This window comes from Haliotis asinina, chromosome 11, assembly GCF_037392515.1.
Source record: "Haliotis asinina isolate JCU_RB_2024 chromosome 11, JCU_Hal_asi_v2, whole genome shotgun sequence".
NCBI lineage: Eukaryota > Metazoa > Mollusca > Gastropoda > Lepetellida > Haliotidae > Haliotis > Haliotis asinina.
Window position 1 is genome coordinate 4,413,108 of NC_090290.1, and position 16,746 is coordinate 4,429,853.

Sequence of the window (16,746 nt, forward strand, 5' to 3'; positions counted from 1 at the left end):
CATGGCGACTATGCATGTCGCAGGGGGCGACTAATGGGATCAGGTGGTCAGGCTCGCTAACTTGGTTGCCACATGTCATCGGTTCCCAATTGCGCAGATCGATGCTCATGCTGTTGATCACTGGATTGTCTGGTCCAGCCTCGATTATTTACAGACCGCCGCCATATAGCTGGAATATTGCTGAGTGCGGCATAAAACTAAACTCACTCACTCACCCCATAATGTATTCATTATCGTCGGTCACCAAACGCACTAGTATACTACTGACTGATGTGTTCCTAACAGTTCATAGTGAATTATGTAACTGTCTTGATTTCCTGCTCAAGAAACCAGCACTAGACACAGTTACCGTCACGAGAACGCCCCAGAAACCAGCACTAGACTCAGTTGCCGTCACGAGAACGCCCCAGGAACCAGCACAAAACACCATGTTACCTAGTATGGTGATCTCATACATAACGATTCTGAAGATAGTCACAGTGTGTATTATTATGTGTAGTGATGGATATCTTGTCATTTGCATACCAGCTACGTGTATATAAGCCTGTGACTTTCTGACGTTATGTGTTCCTGCTGATTTCATTACGACAGACGTAAAGGTAAGTAAATAACTTCTGTCAGTTCTGTTACTACATCATCACGGTAGTGGACGCCAGACAGTGTGTGTGTGTGTGTGTGTGTGTGTGTGTGTGTGTGTGTGTGTGTGTGTGTGTGTGTGTGTGTGTGTGTGTGTGTGTGTGTGTGTGTGTGTGTGTGTGTGTGTGTGTGTTGGAACTCGAGAGTAGTGTGACGAACACCCAGTTTGGCCACCAGTCTATCGCTGCACCTGACTGAAAATGTATTTTCAAAAGTTACTGTGGATACTCATCAAAAATGTAGGGGAACCTTTTAGTTTGCATAGGAAGCTCTAAGAAACTTTTCAAAGGAAAACGTCTTATAAACGCACAACCATTTTCCTTCACCACCACCCCTGGGACTAAACATAATGCATGGGGAGCCCGTGCACAATACAGTAGGGTGTCACATGCATAGGGTGTCATTCTTGATTTTGATGTTTTTCAAGGTGACCGATAAATCACTGTAAACCATTAATTCTGACAACCATCTTTCATCACCTAATTGTTAGTCTTTGTTTCTAGCCGGTTTTGTACACGTCATACATAAATCATCTTTCAAAAGCGAATACAAACAACCATGATCACGAGGAAGTGCAAGTTGTGATGCCCTCTAAAATATTCACTGTCATATAAACATTGGCTGACACCGATATATGTCCCTCCCAAATCTTTCAATCGTAAAGTGAGTGAGTGAGTTGATATTTAACGTCACACCGGCAGTATTTCAGCCATATTGTCACGAGAACCGTTGATATTATACATAACAGTGAATGGTACAAACGTAAAGTGAAAATGGCGTTTAAAGAACATAGTATACCAATGCCTTATTGTTGTTCACATTAAGGAAAAGTCGCAAAGTCTACACGAAGATAGAAATGCGCATCCTGCATCTCTCCTGCATATGGAATCCGAGAAGGGACATTGTTGCGTTGACGCATTGTCGCCCTCTCAAAAACAAGCAAAATGAGGCAAAAATTAACCAAAGCGCGAGAATGCGACAACGCGCCATTTCGCCCATTTGTCGCATCGTCGCGATGTTGCGTGTGGCGGTTTGAAGAACACTTTCTCTGTTCCGTCAAAGTGCGACACGCGACATACCGACAATTTTCAACGTCACATATGTAGCGATGTCGCATTGTCGCCCTGTCTAAGATGTGTAAAGAAAAAAACCAAATCATTTACTAAAAAACGACACGCGACAATGCGACACATTGAAATGCCGCATTGTCGCGTTGTCGCACTTTTCGATTACCGGTGCGCATGCCTAGAGAGTCTTCTATGGTATTTTTGCTACTTCCAATGGTTTTTAAAATGAAGTAGTGCTCGAAATGGCAGTTGGGCTGCTTTTCTTGAACTTAATGCAAACCTTCATTTTTGGTTTGAAAATTATTTTATATATAAAATTAATGTATTTAGCCAATGAAGTGTGTGTTTAACAGCAAAACGAATTATTAGCGCAACTATTCATTGTAATTACGGTACACTATGCCCTTGTCATTCAAGGCGGGGCAATTTGCTGTGCAGAGATAGTCTCTTAGTCACACCAGATAACTATTATCATAAGTTCGAATCCCAGCACCAGACACATTAACCACTTTGGACATTTCGATGACAGGTTGTGTTGACAGGTTGTGAAAAACTAAAATATTGTTAAAATTCAAGCCACATCGGCAGAAACATCAGGTGATGTCCTCGAATGGGTCACTTTGTTCCATAATGTGGCTCCCGACAGTTTCATGGTACAGTCCTGTCCGACGCTGATGAATTTGTCTGAGATCTGCCTCTGTTCAGCCAGCAGTGGATGGATACCAGGTAGAGTGAGATATCACTTAACCACCCGACACCTCAAAGACAGTTTAGGTCGGCTTTGAACGTGATAATGGGAAACCGCCTTACAAATGGACTGTTATCATTGTGATATACTATCCCAAGAAATAAACGCATATACGAGAAATCTGTTGCGAAAAAATGTCAAACATGTATAACTCGTCCATAAACAGACTTTAGTGCATAGCGAAGACGTGGAGCGCGATGATGACGACGTAGCACGACCCTGACGTCGGGCTTTCTGGCTCTCAAACGAATTTCTTTTAACCTGTTCCGTACACTATGATCTGACATCCTCTAAAGCCCAAGTGCCCTGGCTGTTGTGCTCTCACCCGTGGGAGTACGATCACGCAACTGTAGCACCAGGATGTACCGATCTTGAGCTGCAGTGGTAACTCGAGGTCTGCCAGCACGGGGCCGGTGATTTCTTATAGCTGTTCGGCTGCAACGAGCTGCAAGTCATTATATCTTGCTCAGACTAACATTCAGACGCCTGGCCACAGAAGACTGGTAATCTCCTGCATGCACTCTTTCAATGACGATATTCCGTGTCGAGTCAAGACGTAGTGATTTGACTTTGAAAAGCCTTCAAAACGAATGCCAATTTCGGAAAGTAATCTTGATTTTTATTGCCAGTCAGTAAATTGTTACATATTTTGACGATTGTGTGAACAAGACAGGTAATTACTACAGTTGTAAAAATACAAATAGCCTATGCGTCTCTTTTGCAGGGATGGTTTATTAGAAACGATTAAATGGCTTGGTAGTGTTGCGTACCCTTGAAGTGCCAGAAAGCAACTCTCCCTCCCTCACCTCTTCCTACTCTGCAAAGTTCAACTCCATTCCACACCACACCTCTCCTCTCCCCTCGTCCCGCTTCTCTCCCCTAGCGCTCCGTTCTTCTCCTCTCCTCCCTAGCCCACTCCTCTCTATTTCGCTCCACTCCACTCCTCACTCCGCCGCCTCTCCACTCTCTCAAGATTTAGGAAGCTTCGCAAATTAGCAAGGTATTTCATTACAATAATGAGTTGGGATGTCTGTTTTTAGTTCTGTTGCAATCCTGTCTTATTAACCCTGCACATGAGACGATTCACAATATATCTCATACTTTCTGATATGGATACTATATCCAGCGATACTCATGTACTTGTATCGTTTCAAACATGCACCTACTCAATCATAATATTCTTCAGCAAAATGGACAGTCTGAGCACGTCATTCCATTAACCACGCACTCTTAACCCACACACTACACGGCAACATGGACGTTCATTTATCATAGTTCGATTCACGGGTATCTCAGCTCTTAAAATGCATATAAAAATAATCATATTTGTGATAGTTTTTGGATTCCGCCGTAACTAATAAAACGCGACACGTGACACGTGACACGTGACACGCGACAATGCGACAACACGACATTTCATCAAAAGGTCGCGTTGTCGCATTGTCGCATTGTCGGATTGTCGTGCGTCGCGTTTTAGTTAATATCTTATAATACAGGCTGCAGTCAATATTTTAACAAAGCGCGACACGCGACAATGCGACGATGCGACATTTCATCAAACATTTTTTCGTAACAGCGGAATGTAAAAAAACAAACTATCACAAGCATGATTATTTTTCGATATTTTCAAAGAGTTCAGATACCCAGGGATCGAAATCAGAACAATAATAAATGAACGTACATCTATCCGTGAAGTCCAGAGTGGCTCAAAGTCGTTGCTTTATGGAATGGTAGTATTCAGGCTGCCCATTTTGCTGCAAATTATTATGATATAGCAACCGTTTGAAACGATGCAAGTACACGTGTATCGCTGGATATAGTATCCGTATGAGGAATGTATGAGGTATATTGTGAATCAGGCTATGTGCAGGATTAATAGAATAGGATTCACACAGAAATGAAAACGGGCATCACAATACATCACAATTACATTATACCTTGCTATTTACTAATAAACCTTGGGTGAGTGGAGTTGAGCGGCGGAAGAGTGAGAGGAGTGGAGCGGAATGGAGTGGAGTGAGGGAGGGAAAACTGGTTTCTGCCTCTACACGTGTAAGCAACTCTACCAAGTGATGGCATTGTTTCTAATATCCTACGGCTAACAGTCCATTTGTAAGGCGTTCATGTTTGAAATTTTTCGCAACAGATTTCTCGTCTATGCGTTTATTTCTTGGGATAGTATATCACAATGATAACAGTCCATTTGTAAGGCGGTTTCCCATTATCACGTTCAAAGCCGACCTAAACTGTCTTTGAGGTGCCGGATGGTTAAGTGATGTCTCATTCTACTGGGTATCCATCCACTGCTGGGCGAACAGAGGCAGATCTCAGACAAATTCATCAGCGTCGGACAGGACTGTACCATGAAACTGTCGGGAGCCACATTATGGAACATAGTGACCCATTCGAGGACACATGATGTTGATGAATTTTAACAATATTTTAGTTTTTCACGACCTGTGATCACAACCTGTCATCGAAATGTCCAAAGTGATTCATGTGTCTGGTGCTGGGATTCGAACTTATGGTTATAGTTGTCTGGTGTGACTAAGAGAATAACTCTGCACGTGAAATTGTCCCGCCTTGAATGACAAGGGCATAGTGTACCGTGATTACAATGAATAGTTGCGCTAATAATTCGTTTTGCTGCTAGAGCACACTTGAATGGCTAACTACATTTACAATATGTAAAACAAGCTCAAGAAAAGCAGCCCAGCTGCCATTTCGGGCACTACTTCATTTTAAAAAACATTGGAGGTAACGAAAGACCAGTGAAGTCTGAAATAGAGTTTAACATTTTCTGCGCATGCTTAGATTAATTGACTTTCTACACATGCGCACCGGTAACAGAAAAGGGCGACAGTGCTAAGTATATTTTGTCGCATTGTCGCGTGTCGCGTTTTCGTCAATTTGTTAAATGCAAATTATGGTCAATATTTTAATAAAGCGCGATGATGAAATGTCGCGTTGTCGCGTTGTCGCATGTCCCGTTTGAGTGAATTCTTACATATCTTAGATAGGGCGACAATGCGACAACGCGACATATTTTGACGTTGAAAATTGTCGCTATGTCGCATGTCGCACTTTAGAGGAACAGAGAAAATGTTATTCGAACCGCGACACGCAACATCGGGACAATGCATTGTCGCATTTTCGCGCTTTGCTTAATTCTTGCTTGTTTTTGAGAGGGCGACAACGCGACAATGTCCCTTCTCGGATTCCATACCTGCATTGTATTTGTATCGTTTGTTCCTAACACCTTAGCAAGTGTTGAGTACTCTAGATAACTATCAATAGACAGTACCCTACACTAGATTACCATCACAAGACAGTACCCTACACTAGATTACTATTACAAGACAGTACCCTACACTAGATTACTATTACTAGACAGCACAATACACTGGATTACTATTACTAGATAGACTAGCAGCGCTGCCATGGCATATCAATAGATGCTTCGGGAAATGATGGCTGTCTACACTGCATTTCTCGATCTGTCTGACAGTTTTCATCGAGTTCTCAATGTAATAAGTCACGTTTCAAGAGGCCTTGATTGATCACAGATTCCTTTTTGTGCTACAGATAACGACTTGCAATGATGCTTCTCTTTGTTTGCCTGTTGTACCTCCCACTGTCGGTACTGGGTGATGACAGAGACGCCCACTTGTATAGAGTGAACATCTATATGCCTCCCGAGAAGGGGAGGGACGAGACGGCTGAGATACGTCAAATCAAAGACACTGTGAACGATCTTACTGACATCAAGGTTCTGTTTTCATTTAAGGTCTGTATAATCCTTTGAAGCAAATATTATGCTATAATATTACGCATCATGCTTATGATACATGGTTCTTCTGATAAATACCAAGGACGAGTCAATCCCTATCACTTCTGATTAGCCAGCCGTGTAAATGGTTGTGTATATTGAATCTAATCAGGCATACACTGGAATGTCTACCCTTACATAGAAAAGGAAAGGAAAACGATATTAATGTCAAGGAGATAAGCTAAGGGACCCACGAAATCATCATATTCATATTAATCGCTGTTTGTTTCACAGGAGCTCGGAAATCCAAGAATTCTTCTTGGTAAGTCCAATATTTGTCAATACTCTAAGGTAACTGTACATTTTATATGCAAGTGACAACACCATTCGTGTTTGGGTACTTGCCTGCACCTTGATTCTGATGATCACTTTGGGGGGCAGGGACACATGTATTTAAGACACCACGGGCCCACATGCTGAAAGTCATAGGAACAGAATGACATAATTTTCCAGTTTCTGTATTTTTAGGGGACTGTAACCGGTTTGTAGAATCTATCAATATGGCAGTGTAACAAAGTAGATGTTTTCACTAAGTAGGACAAGCGATGCTCAATAAAAGATGAAGAATGAAAGATTGTTGAATAATTCCAAATGCACACATTACAGTTCTCGACGTTGAGAAACCAGGAAGTTGGTCCCAGCTGACGGGTTTCTTATCAAGGAAGGGATACGAGTTCAGCGCAGTGTCCCTCTACCAATGCGGTGACTTCGCCAAGGGGCTCGGTGTCTCCATACCCGACGATATGTGGTCGTCATCATTTGAGGATGAGGATCTACTTATGGACAGGAAGACACTTCTTGTAGGAGGTAAATTGTACCTGAAGCCCAGAGTATCTTCCCCAAAGCATAAGAATGATATCACCTTTTTGTAAATTACACTGGTAAAAAGACAGGTATTAAGAATATCAAATATTATTACTCGCCCGTGGAAGATACTGCAGTCTAATATTTTACGGCAATATTACACTAGTGTAATACCACTTGACGTATGACGTCAAAATGGTTCAAAGTTGTGACGTCACAATGCTAATGTGGCTGTTGCAGTTTTAATACACCTTGCTTGAGTCGCCGAATTGCAGAGAGTCCTCAGACTGTAGGCAATTTCGTTTCTGTCAATTTATGTTAACGAGTAATAAACAGAATACTAAACGACCTTCCGTGAAATACCATATTCATTATGGCTCGTTTCATAATAATGGTATTACACGGAAGGTCGTTTAGTGTTCTCTATGTGTAATAAGCATCACCTCAACATCATGTAAATGACATGCTTTTTGTTGAAAGTATTGGAGAATATTATACGTTTAGTGTAGAATAACCGTGGGATTATACCATGGAACTAGTGAGTGAACAATGCATATGGGCGATTACATTCACCACATCCATCCTCGAATGTCTGCTACACAATGGGTGAATATTCCATGGAGTTATCACTGAAGACCAAGATTTAGACAAAGTGTTTGAGAGATATAAACATTTCAGAGTCAGTTTTCATTTAATCATTGCTTTCTTCAATAGATAAAATTTATTGAAAAGTCTTGACTAATGCCTCTTGTAAATCGATCAAAGTAATGTTCTTTAATTAGTGCCTGATATGGTGATCTTCCTTCAGTCGGTTGTGATATATAGCCCGTATTTTTTATTGTCTCGTCCAAAAAGTGATATTAGTTTTAACTTTCCACATTAGTTTTAATTGTAATTGTGATATTCTAGTTGTTTTACAGTCCTTTGACGACAGGTGTTTATGAAATACATATATTCGATTTCAGCATTAAATGTTCTTGTCACGCTATGGCTGAAATATTGCCGATGTGACGTATTAACTCGCTCACTCTTTAATTAGTGCTGCATTATTAGATTAGCAACCGAGACTGTTCGTGGCTGTGTCCTAATAGAGTTTAAAATATTGTTAAAACATTCTCTTTATGAGAGGGTATGTAAGTTCCAATATGTTCACAGTACATTTTGAGCTACCAATCTGTAATATACCGGCCAAAATAAGTAAGGGATATTGGTATTTTTTGATTGATGTGATATCAGTGTGTCAATGAATAAATAGATCATTATGTCATGTTATGTGTTAGCCTGTTCACTCACTCACTCACTCACTCAATGCTTTCCTCTTAATAAATGAATTATAAACTGAACACAGCAAAATGATTTGCCATATTACCATTTAAGCGATGACAACTAACCTGCATTTTGCACATCAAGCCCATATGTCACACAATCGCAGATTTCAGTCTCTCGTGGTTCCACTATTTACCTGTGTATCATCATTCACAGATCCTTTATCTGGGACATATATGTGTAATTTAGACAGCTCACTCACTCAGTTTAATAGACCAAACACATGCCGTGCGTCATGAAACAAATACAAAAATGTTAACAATCTGATAAGTATAAAGTTTCAGATAACGAGCAATATGGTGCGGTATGTATTCCTCCTTGAAATCGTGTAATGTTAGATGGGCTTTCAATGTGCATGACTGCATCATGGCTGGAGTTACAATTAATTGGATGACACGCTGAAATGCACTTGTAGCGATATCATTAGTATTGCCCTTTACCATTTTACAAACACGTGCTGAACATTTTGATAGGAGACTTCTACTTGTGCATCAAAACATGGAGCCGTTCATATGCACACAGCTATCTCTGCTTATATTTATACCGGCAAAGGGACAGTAATGATATGAGTGGTAACATAACAAATGCACTGTACTTATTATTTCAATTTTTTAAAGACACTGCACTTCTGTGACCACTGAAGCATATGCTGTATCTGTAGTATTGCCTGCAATTTGTTTTGTCAAAGCTTTCCCAGCTTACCAGTTTTTGAGCTATTGCAAACTGTAGTGGACGTGACAATAGCTTACATTATTCTTCCTTTTCTCAGATTTGTCAACTCTTGAGTACAATGAAATGCTGAAGTGGACGTTCGAGAAAGATGTAGCCCTTCGAAAATCAGGCCAGAAACAAACATGTTTCAAAACTCTCGCCGTATTTCCAGTTGAGGTGAGCAGTTTCATTGCAATACATCATAAAAGTTGGTTTGCCTTTGCATGTATTTGTGATGGGTGCCGTCGATAGGACAGAATATGCTTAATCACGACGAGCCTCATAGCAATTCATAAACTGATGTTTGTCAGACATTGTTCATGATTTAAGGATCATTCGTGAGATTTAACCCACACCATATTACACTGACCATCGGAACCTCATCTGATCCCAGTTTTGCAAAATTTCAGCGTTCCGATGAGTTCCAATCGAAATTCACCCAACACCCTTTTCTGGGTCCCCTTTTTTCGGTCCTATAGAGATCCAACTTTGATCGGATTAATCGGATGAAAGATGACCTGCAATGACTTTGGGATCCTGAGAAGATGCATAGAAGGCTACATCGCTATTGGGTTCGATCACGGCTGCAAGCTTATAGATGGAATGAATGAATAGCATTCTTCCATTTCTGAAGAGCGCCAGAATCGTTTGATGAACTACTCCAGAGCCACGCACCAAGAGTAACGAAGGGTGTTACCACCCAGCACAGTTCTCCAGCCTGGTCTCAAGTTGTCCTACACCACAGGGTACCTTGCAGGTCGATTTTGCCGTCTCTCCTCGAACATTTCTGTTCATTCTTGGATTCATCTCCAGGATCTTGTTGCTGTAGTGTCCGATGAAAATCTGCGGACTAAATGTCAGCTGATCCTCTATTTGTAGTCTGATGTTACTGCTTGCCGAACGATGGCAGTGGAGTTAATGAGGGGTTAACCTCGAGTGTCACAATGGACAGCAATCAGACAGTGTTAAATATAATGTTACCCCCTGATGAGAATCGAATTGGTGATGGGTGGCTATCAGGCGCGTCGAGCAGACAACAGATTGCAATAAGATGAGCGTCAGATGATGACTGTTAATCATCCAAACCTTATCAAACTGCCACCAGGCGTCCGATAGTCGCACCACACGAATCTGACACATGTCAGACTGACTTAAAATTTATCCGGCACTGACGTAATTTGCAGCCGGAAATAACGTCCGACAGCAAACTAATTAATATATATAAGTTCAGAGCTTAGTTCCCTTCACGTGGGTAAATGATTCCTCCCTGTATCAATGATACAAGGACTGGTCCAATGGAGATAACGTGTCAACATTTGTCAGATATTAACATCAGTGGACAAACAGGAGGACATCTCAGCAAATTTCAAAGATTATATGTGAAGGTGAGGGCAACCTGGAAGGTGATTTTCACTTAGAGGTAGACGGTGATGTTGAGCTTGTCAAGACGCCCAGTTGGGACGTTCCAGGAGCTATGAACGGAAAGCTGAAAGATGAGCTGGAACGACTCAACAAAAAGACATTATGACTCGGGTCACAGAAGCAATAGGATCAATCTCTGTGATGGTGGTGGTTGCCAAACCAAGTGGAAAAATATGAATGTGTATTGATCCAAAACCATTGAACAAAGCTTTGAAAAAGTGTCATTATCAAATACCTACTATTGATGGCATTCTGACAGAACTATCTAATGCTCGTTTCTTCACTTTGACTGATGCACACAAAAAAACAAAAAACATTTTGACATATGTCCCTGGGCAAGGAAAGCAGTCTACTGACAACCTTCAAGACTTCTTGGGGCAGATGTAGAACATTGACGAAGCCCTTAAAATATCACCCACGCCCAGGAATTTCAGAGAAGGATGGATGAAGCTCTGACGAATCTAGGTTGACTGAAAGCCATACATGATGATCTTATGATCAATGGTATTGGACAGACGGAGGAGGAGGCTGATCACGACCATGATAGAAAAATTACAGCTTTCTTGAACAGATGTCGGGAGAAGAAAATCAAGTTTAGCAAGTCCAAATTCAAGCTGGCGTTACCTGACGTTCAATAACTAGGAAGTTTTTAACAGGTTTTAACAGAGAATGGTCTCAAGATTGATCCATCCAAAGTGGAGGCAGCTGGCAAAAATACCAGCCCCATCAAACAAACAGGAGTACAAAGTATTCTTGGAATGGTGAACAACCGTCCAAAATTTGCTATGCTCAGATCCAAAAGCAGCTGCTCGCTATTGTGTTCAGAGTTGAATGCTTTGAACTTTACACATACGGGAGGAAAGTACATGTCATCACTGACCACATACCATTAGAAGCAGTGGACAGGAGCTTACGCAGTGCCGGGTGATGTTGATGAAACTTCAAAAGTTTGATGCCACAGACATTTACAAGGAAGGTACAGAGGTGTATGCAGCAGACACCCTCAGTCGTGCAAGCCGACCACAGACAGGATCCTCCAACGATGATACTGGCCATGTCGTCTCTATCAGATCCCCGACTGAAAAGACAATGAAGCCATTGACATGAAGCAGTATGTCTCAATCTCGGACAAGTCATTTGAGAAACTTTCAGATGCTACCCGTGCTGACCATGGTATGAACAGACTGATCCAAAATGGATGGCATGAAACAAGAAATGGTCTTCCGAGGTGTGCCCAAGACTATTTCAATTTCAGAGATGAACTCGCAGTTCAAGATGGCATCATCTTCAAAGGTCAACGTGTTGTCACTGTACCAAGTATCCAACATTTGAATATCAAAAGGACGCATTCAAGTCACACTGAAGTTAACGGGTGCATTCACAAGACAGGAAAACTGGTCTACTGGCCATGCATGGTTAAGGATCTGACCGAATTCATCAGTATGTGTGAGATTTGCAAGACTGAGCAGCAACAGCAAGGTAGCAAACCACTCTCAGCACAGACAATGGAGAAGATGGCATGTGATCTCTTTTAATTTGATAGACGAGACTAACAATGTAACTATATGTCACACATGTAATTCCAGATGTTTTGTCATTGTTTTGTTTTTTTTAATATTTTGTATCACAGACAATGGCCCGCCATTCAGTTCTTATACTTGTTGCCACCTTTGCCCAGTAATACTTACTACATCATGATATGTCTTCACCAAGATGCCCACAATCAAATGGGAATGCAGTCAAGACAATGAAAAGGTTGATGAAGAAATCCAAATCCAAAACTCTGCTGAAATATGAAAACAGTGACACGTTGGTCGAAAACTGCAAACCAGGAAAAGAAAGCAATCTAAGTACTATTACCTCAAGTGGAAATACAGTTTAAGATTATTATGTTTTACAGATTCAGATCGATATGCAGCAGAGAGGGTTCGGGTGATGGCACAGTCAGGCCGGTGAGGCTCATCATCAGCTCAGGGCCCTCGCCCCCTCTACACGCAGCCCAGACAGCGAATGGGACTTCTCCCAGGAAACACTGACTAGTCGAACCCACCAAGAACTTTTCGGAGAATATGGAGGCTCCCCAACACTGCAGCCTTCTGCATTACCCAGATTGTCAGAAGGGCTGTGCTCCCGGTGGAGAACCCGGGCACTCTCCTCATCTGCGCCAAGAGATCAGGAGGTACCAAACCAAGGGCACAGAGAACAATGGGGAGCCTGACGACAGTGTACTTGGGATGTAAGCGAGACATTTCAAAGGCGAGGTCCGCATATTTATCATGCTTTTCCTGAATGTTGCCAATCACATTGCTGTCAAAAGGGACAGAAAATTCTATGATATAAATAATTTCATTGGCTTTATCAAAAAGGACAAGATCAGGTTTGTTGGCTGGAATTCGTCTCAGGCTGTATATTGGCCTATTCCAGAGAAGTTTGTAGCTGTCATTTTCCAGGACGCCCTGGACATGCTCAGGGTCGTACCATGGATGGACCTCGGAGTCAAAGCCACAGGCATGGCGGAGACGATAATAAAAGCAGCGAGCCATGCCATCATGTCTTTTAAGATATGCTGTTTGTGCCAAGGAAGGGCATCCACTAACAAGGTGTTGGACAGTTTCTGTAAACTGATTGCATAGACGACATTTCATATTGATATTTTCTTTAAGAATAACATTCTGGCGATTGCGAGTGGGTCCTGAGCAGCAAAAAGGAAACCCTCAGTTTCACATTTAAGACCAGCCGACTTCATCCAGGCGAAGGAGTCGGTTGGATTGCTGTTCTGTTCCACACACTGCATATACACACGATGTAATGGCTTCTCAGACAGCTTCTCCACAAAGGACCGACTCTAGGCAGACTTGGTGAAAGACTTCACCTGGTTTACTCCCATCACTTTACCGTCCAGCAGTACATCGCCATCAACAAAATCAACTTCAAATTTCAAATTGTGTCCAACAACCTTGGCACGTTTAAAGTAGCTGTGGAATTCCTTGCTTTCATCATAAATCTTAACGTGCATCACCAGAGGATCATCTGACAAATAAATATGTGCAAAAGTACACAATAAAATTCTGTCATGAAGAGCTTCCACATTAATCAAACCCCGACCTCCTGAATTGATTGGCATATATAAACGATTAAGAGAGGAACGAGGGTGGTGTGCTCTGTTATCAGACATGATCCTTCTGGTCAGGCGGTCAAGACTCTGGGTGTCTTGTTTTGTCCAATCAACTACTCCAAAGGAATAGGAGAGGACTGGCACAGCAAAAGTATTGGTGGCTTTGACTTTGTTTCGAGCATTTAGCTCTGAACTCCAGATTTTCTTTAAACGAGATTTATACTCGGCCCGAAGTTTATCTTGAATCTGGGCATTCTGGAGCTTGTCTCGAACTTGCATTCCAAGATAGGTGTAGGCCTGATCTTCCACAAGATGTTCAATAACTCCTCCCCCTTGTAACTTGACCGATCCATCATTAGTTACCTTGCCACGTTTCAAATGAAGAGTATTACATTTGTCGAGTCCAAACGCCATGCCTATATCATTAGAGACTGACTCGACAAGGAGAACCTGTTCTTTCAAATTGGTCTCTCCCTTGGCAAGGAGCTCGATGTCATCCATGTAGAGGAGATGAGTAAGAGGTGTTGGGGATCTGTGCTGAGGAGGTCCGGGATGATAACCCTCCTCCCTATTGAGCAGAAAACTCAAAGGATTCAGAGACAGACAAAAAAGCAAAGGACTAAAGGAGTCCCCCTGGAAAATCCCCCTTCTAATTGGAATAGATTCCGACGTCTGCACCTGCCCTTGTGAGTACATCTCAAGTTGAGTCGACCAGCAACTCATTAAAGACTTGAGTAAATCAAGTAATCGCTCAGGGAGGTCAATACACTGAAGAGACTTCAGAATCCATTCGTGAGGGACAGAGTCGTATGCCTTTTTGTAGTCTATCCAGCACATGGAGAGGTTGCGGTGATAGGTTTTAGCCTCTTCCAAAATCATTTTCTGTACAAGAAGTTGATCCTTGCACCCCCAACATCCCTTTCTCGCCCCCTTCTGCTCCCTGTACATTATCTCATTGGAAGAGCAGTAAGATGACACGAGGTTTGTCAAACACCCTGTGAATAATTTATATTGGGTATTTAGACATGTGATAGGGCGGAAGTTTTTTGGATCCGTCACGTCTCCTTTTTTGGGAAGGAGTATTGTGCGACCTTTGCAGAACCACGGAGGAACACCACCTGTGTCCACAAGAGAATTGAAACAGTGAAGTAATGGTGTTTGGACACAAGGGAACAGTTTCCAGTACCGGTTTCGAATGCCATCAGGCCCTGGAGCTGTATTAGATTTGGACTTTTTAATGACAGTTTTCAGGCAATCTGGTGAGAGGTAACAGACAAACGACCTAGTTACTTTCTCATGCATTGCATGGTCATAATCACTTACCCATGGTGCTTCCAGGTTACAGTTGCCGGGTACAGACCACAACTGTTTCCAAAACCTTTCATTGGCATCCATGGGAGGCCGCTCATCATGCCCACCATCACCACTTGTTTTAAGTTGCCTATAGAATTGCTTTTCATTATTCCTAAACATTTTATTTTGCTTGATGAATTTGTTTCTCTTTTCCCATTTTTTTCTTTCTTTCTGTCCAAACTTTTATTTTTGCCTTAAGGGAATCGACAATTTGGAGAATTACCTTTTCTTTTGTTGTCTTGTACTGTAATTTTAATTTTCTCCAAATTGCCTTTTGTCGTTTAGACATGGGATTCCCTAATGATCGTAATTTGAGGCACAGCTCTATCCAGGAAATATATTTTCTAGTTTCTGTTAATTTCACTTGAAACCGGTTTTTTCTTGGTTTGTCGTTCTTAGTAGTAGAAGATTTTTCTTTGGAAACTGTGTGAAGTTCCTCCAACGTTCGCGCGGCAGCATAGACGCAGGAATTTATTTCATGTAATGAACAGTCCACAGAAAGTTTTAGAGAGATAATTTCATTTAGTAAATCAATTTCTGTTTTGGGAAAAGACACGTTTAGTTGTTTAATTGGCCTCCGTTTCTCTAAAGGTAAATCACAAATTTCCTCATAAATAGAAGTAAACAAAATGTACACAGGATTTTCGGTAAGGTCTGCAACTGAAGATGAGGAAGAGTGAGGGTCCAAAATTTCGGGGCCAATTGGTTCTTTCTCGGAAGAGTTTCCACCTATTAGTTAGACTCTGACGTTATTCGGACGTGTCAGAACGTCACAAGCGTTGTATTAAAAGTAATATTAGTCTAACAGTTGGATCTGTCTATTAATTACTGAGATAAAAGTTTGTTGGACAGTCTTAAAGAGCCTTCGGTGTTAATATTTAAGAGGAGGGATGTACCATGTGAAATTTATTGCTCCAGTGTCAGTGATACCACGACTGTTTCAATAGAGATAACCCAGTGTTTTGTGGGGTGTTTTGCAACCGATGTTTAAAACGTAATATGTTATTAGTTTGACCATATAATCAGATATTGTTACTTCCTCGGGCAGACATGTAATCAACATTCAGTTGTAATACTTTTAACAAAGAACCTTAAGAGATAGTTCTGACAATTTCTTCCTGCTCAGTTTGGCCTTTGATGAATTTTCTGAGACAACAAAATGGAGCAGGCACGTAAAATATATCATATTTTATAGAGCAAAAGTGGAAAGACGATCTTTGAGTATTTGGTAAGTTGTGAGTTCGTATTGTGTCATCATTTTGTAAGTTACGCTTGGAGAGATGTGTCGGTATATATAGATGGTTGCTATTGTCAAATTTATGTTTTCCATGCATTAGTCACGAATACTTCTGCATATTTTCAGCTGATGTACTTCGCGCCAGTTAGCCAACATGTCATGGACGAAATGGAAGAATATTTACGTGGACCTAGGAGATTCCAGAATGAAGTAACGCGAATCCAAAACCTTGATCATTACACATAAGTGTGCCAAAATGAAGGCAAATGTACAATCAAACAAATCAAATGAATACTGTCTCTATTTGACAGCAACCAAATACATGTTCTTTCATTGAATAAATGCAGTCATTTTATTTGCCACTTGTTACGGTTAATTAATAAGAAATCCCCTTTGAACCAGCAAACCATAACAATGACAAGACTAACATATTCAACAATAACAATGGGCAAGTTACCATGAATTACAATACAGACTTCTACTACAATGAAATTGGGT

At 41.4% G+C, this 16,746-nt stretch overlaps 1 protein-coding gene across 1 annotated transcript; it reads left to right on the plus strand.

The window, feature by feature from the left end:
* The first annotated feature begins 548 nt into the window (after window positions 1-548).
* On the plus strand, window positions 549-16,603 carry LOC137255867 (uncharacterized). The gene is made up of 6 exons (XM_067793445.1): window positions 549-599; window positions 6,037-6,238; window positions 6,515-6,542; window positions 6,887-7,087; window positions 9,180-9,298; window positions 16,375-16,603. Exons 2-6 carry the CDS (start codon window positions 6,050-6,052, stop codon window positions 16,492-16,494), a joined length of 657 nt encoding a protein of 218 aa, XP_067649546.1. The 5' UTR covers window positions 549-599; window positions 6,037-6,049; the 3' UTR covers window positions 16,495-16,603.
* Window positions 16,604-16,746: the final 143 nt, after the last annotated feature.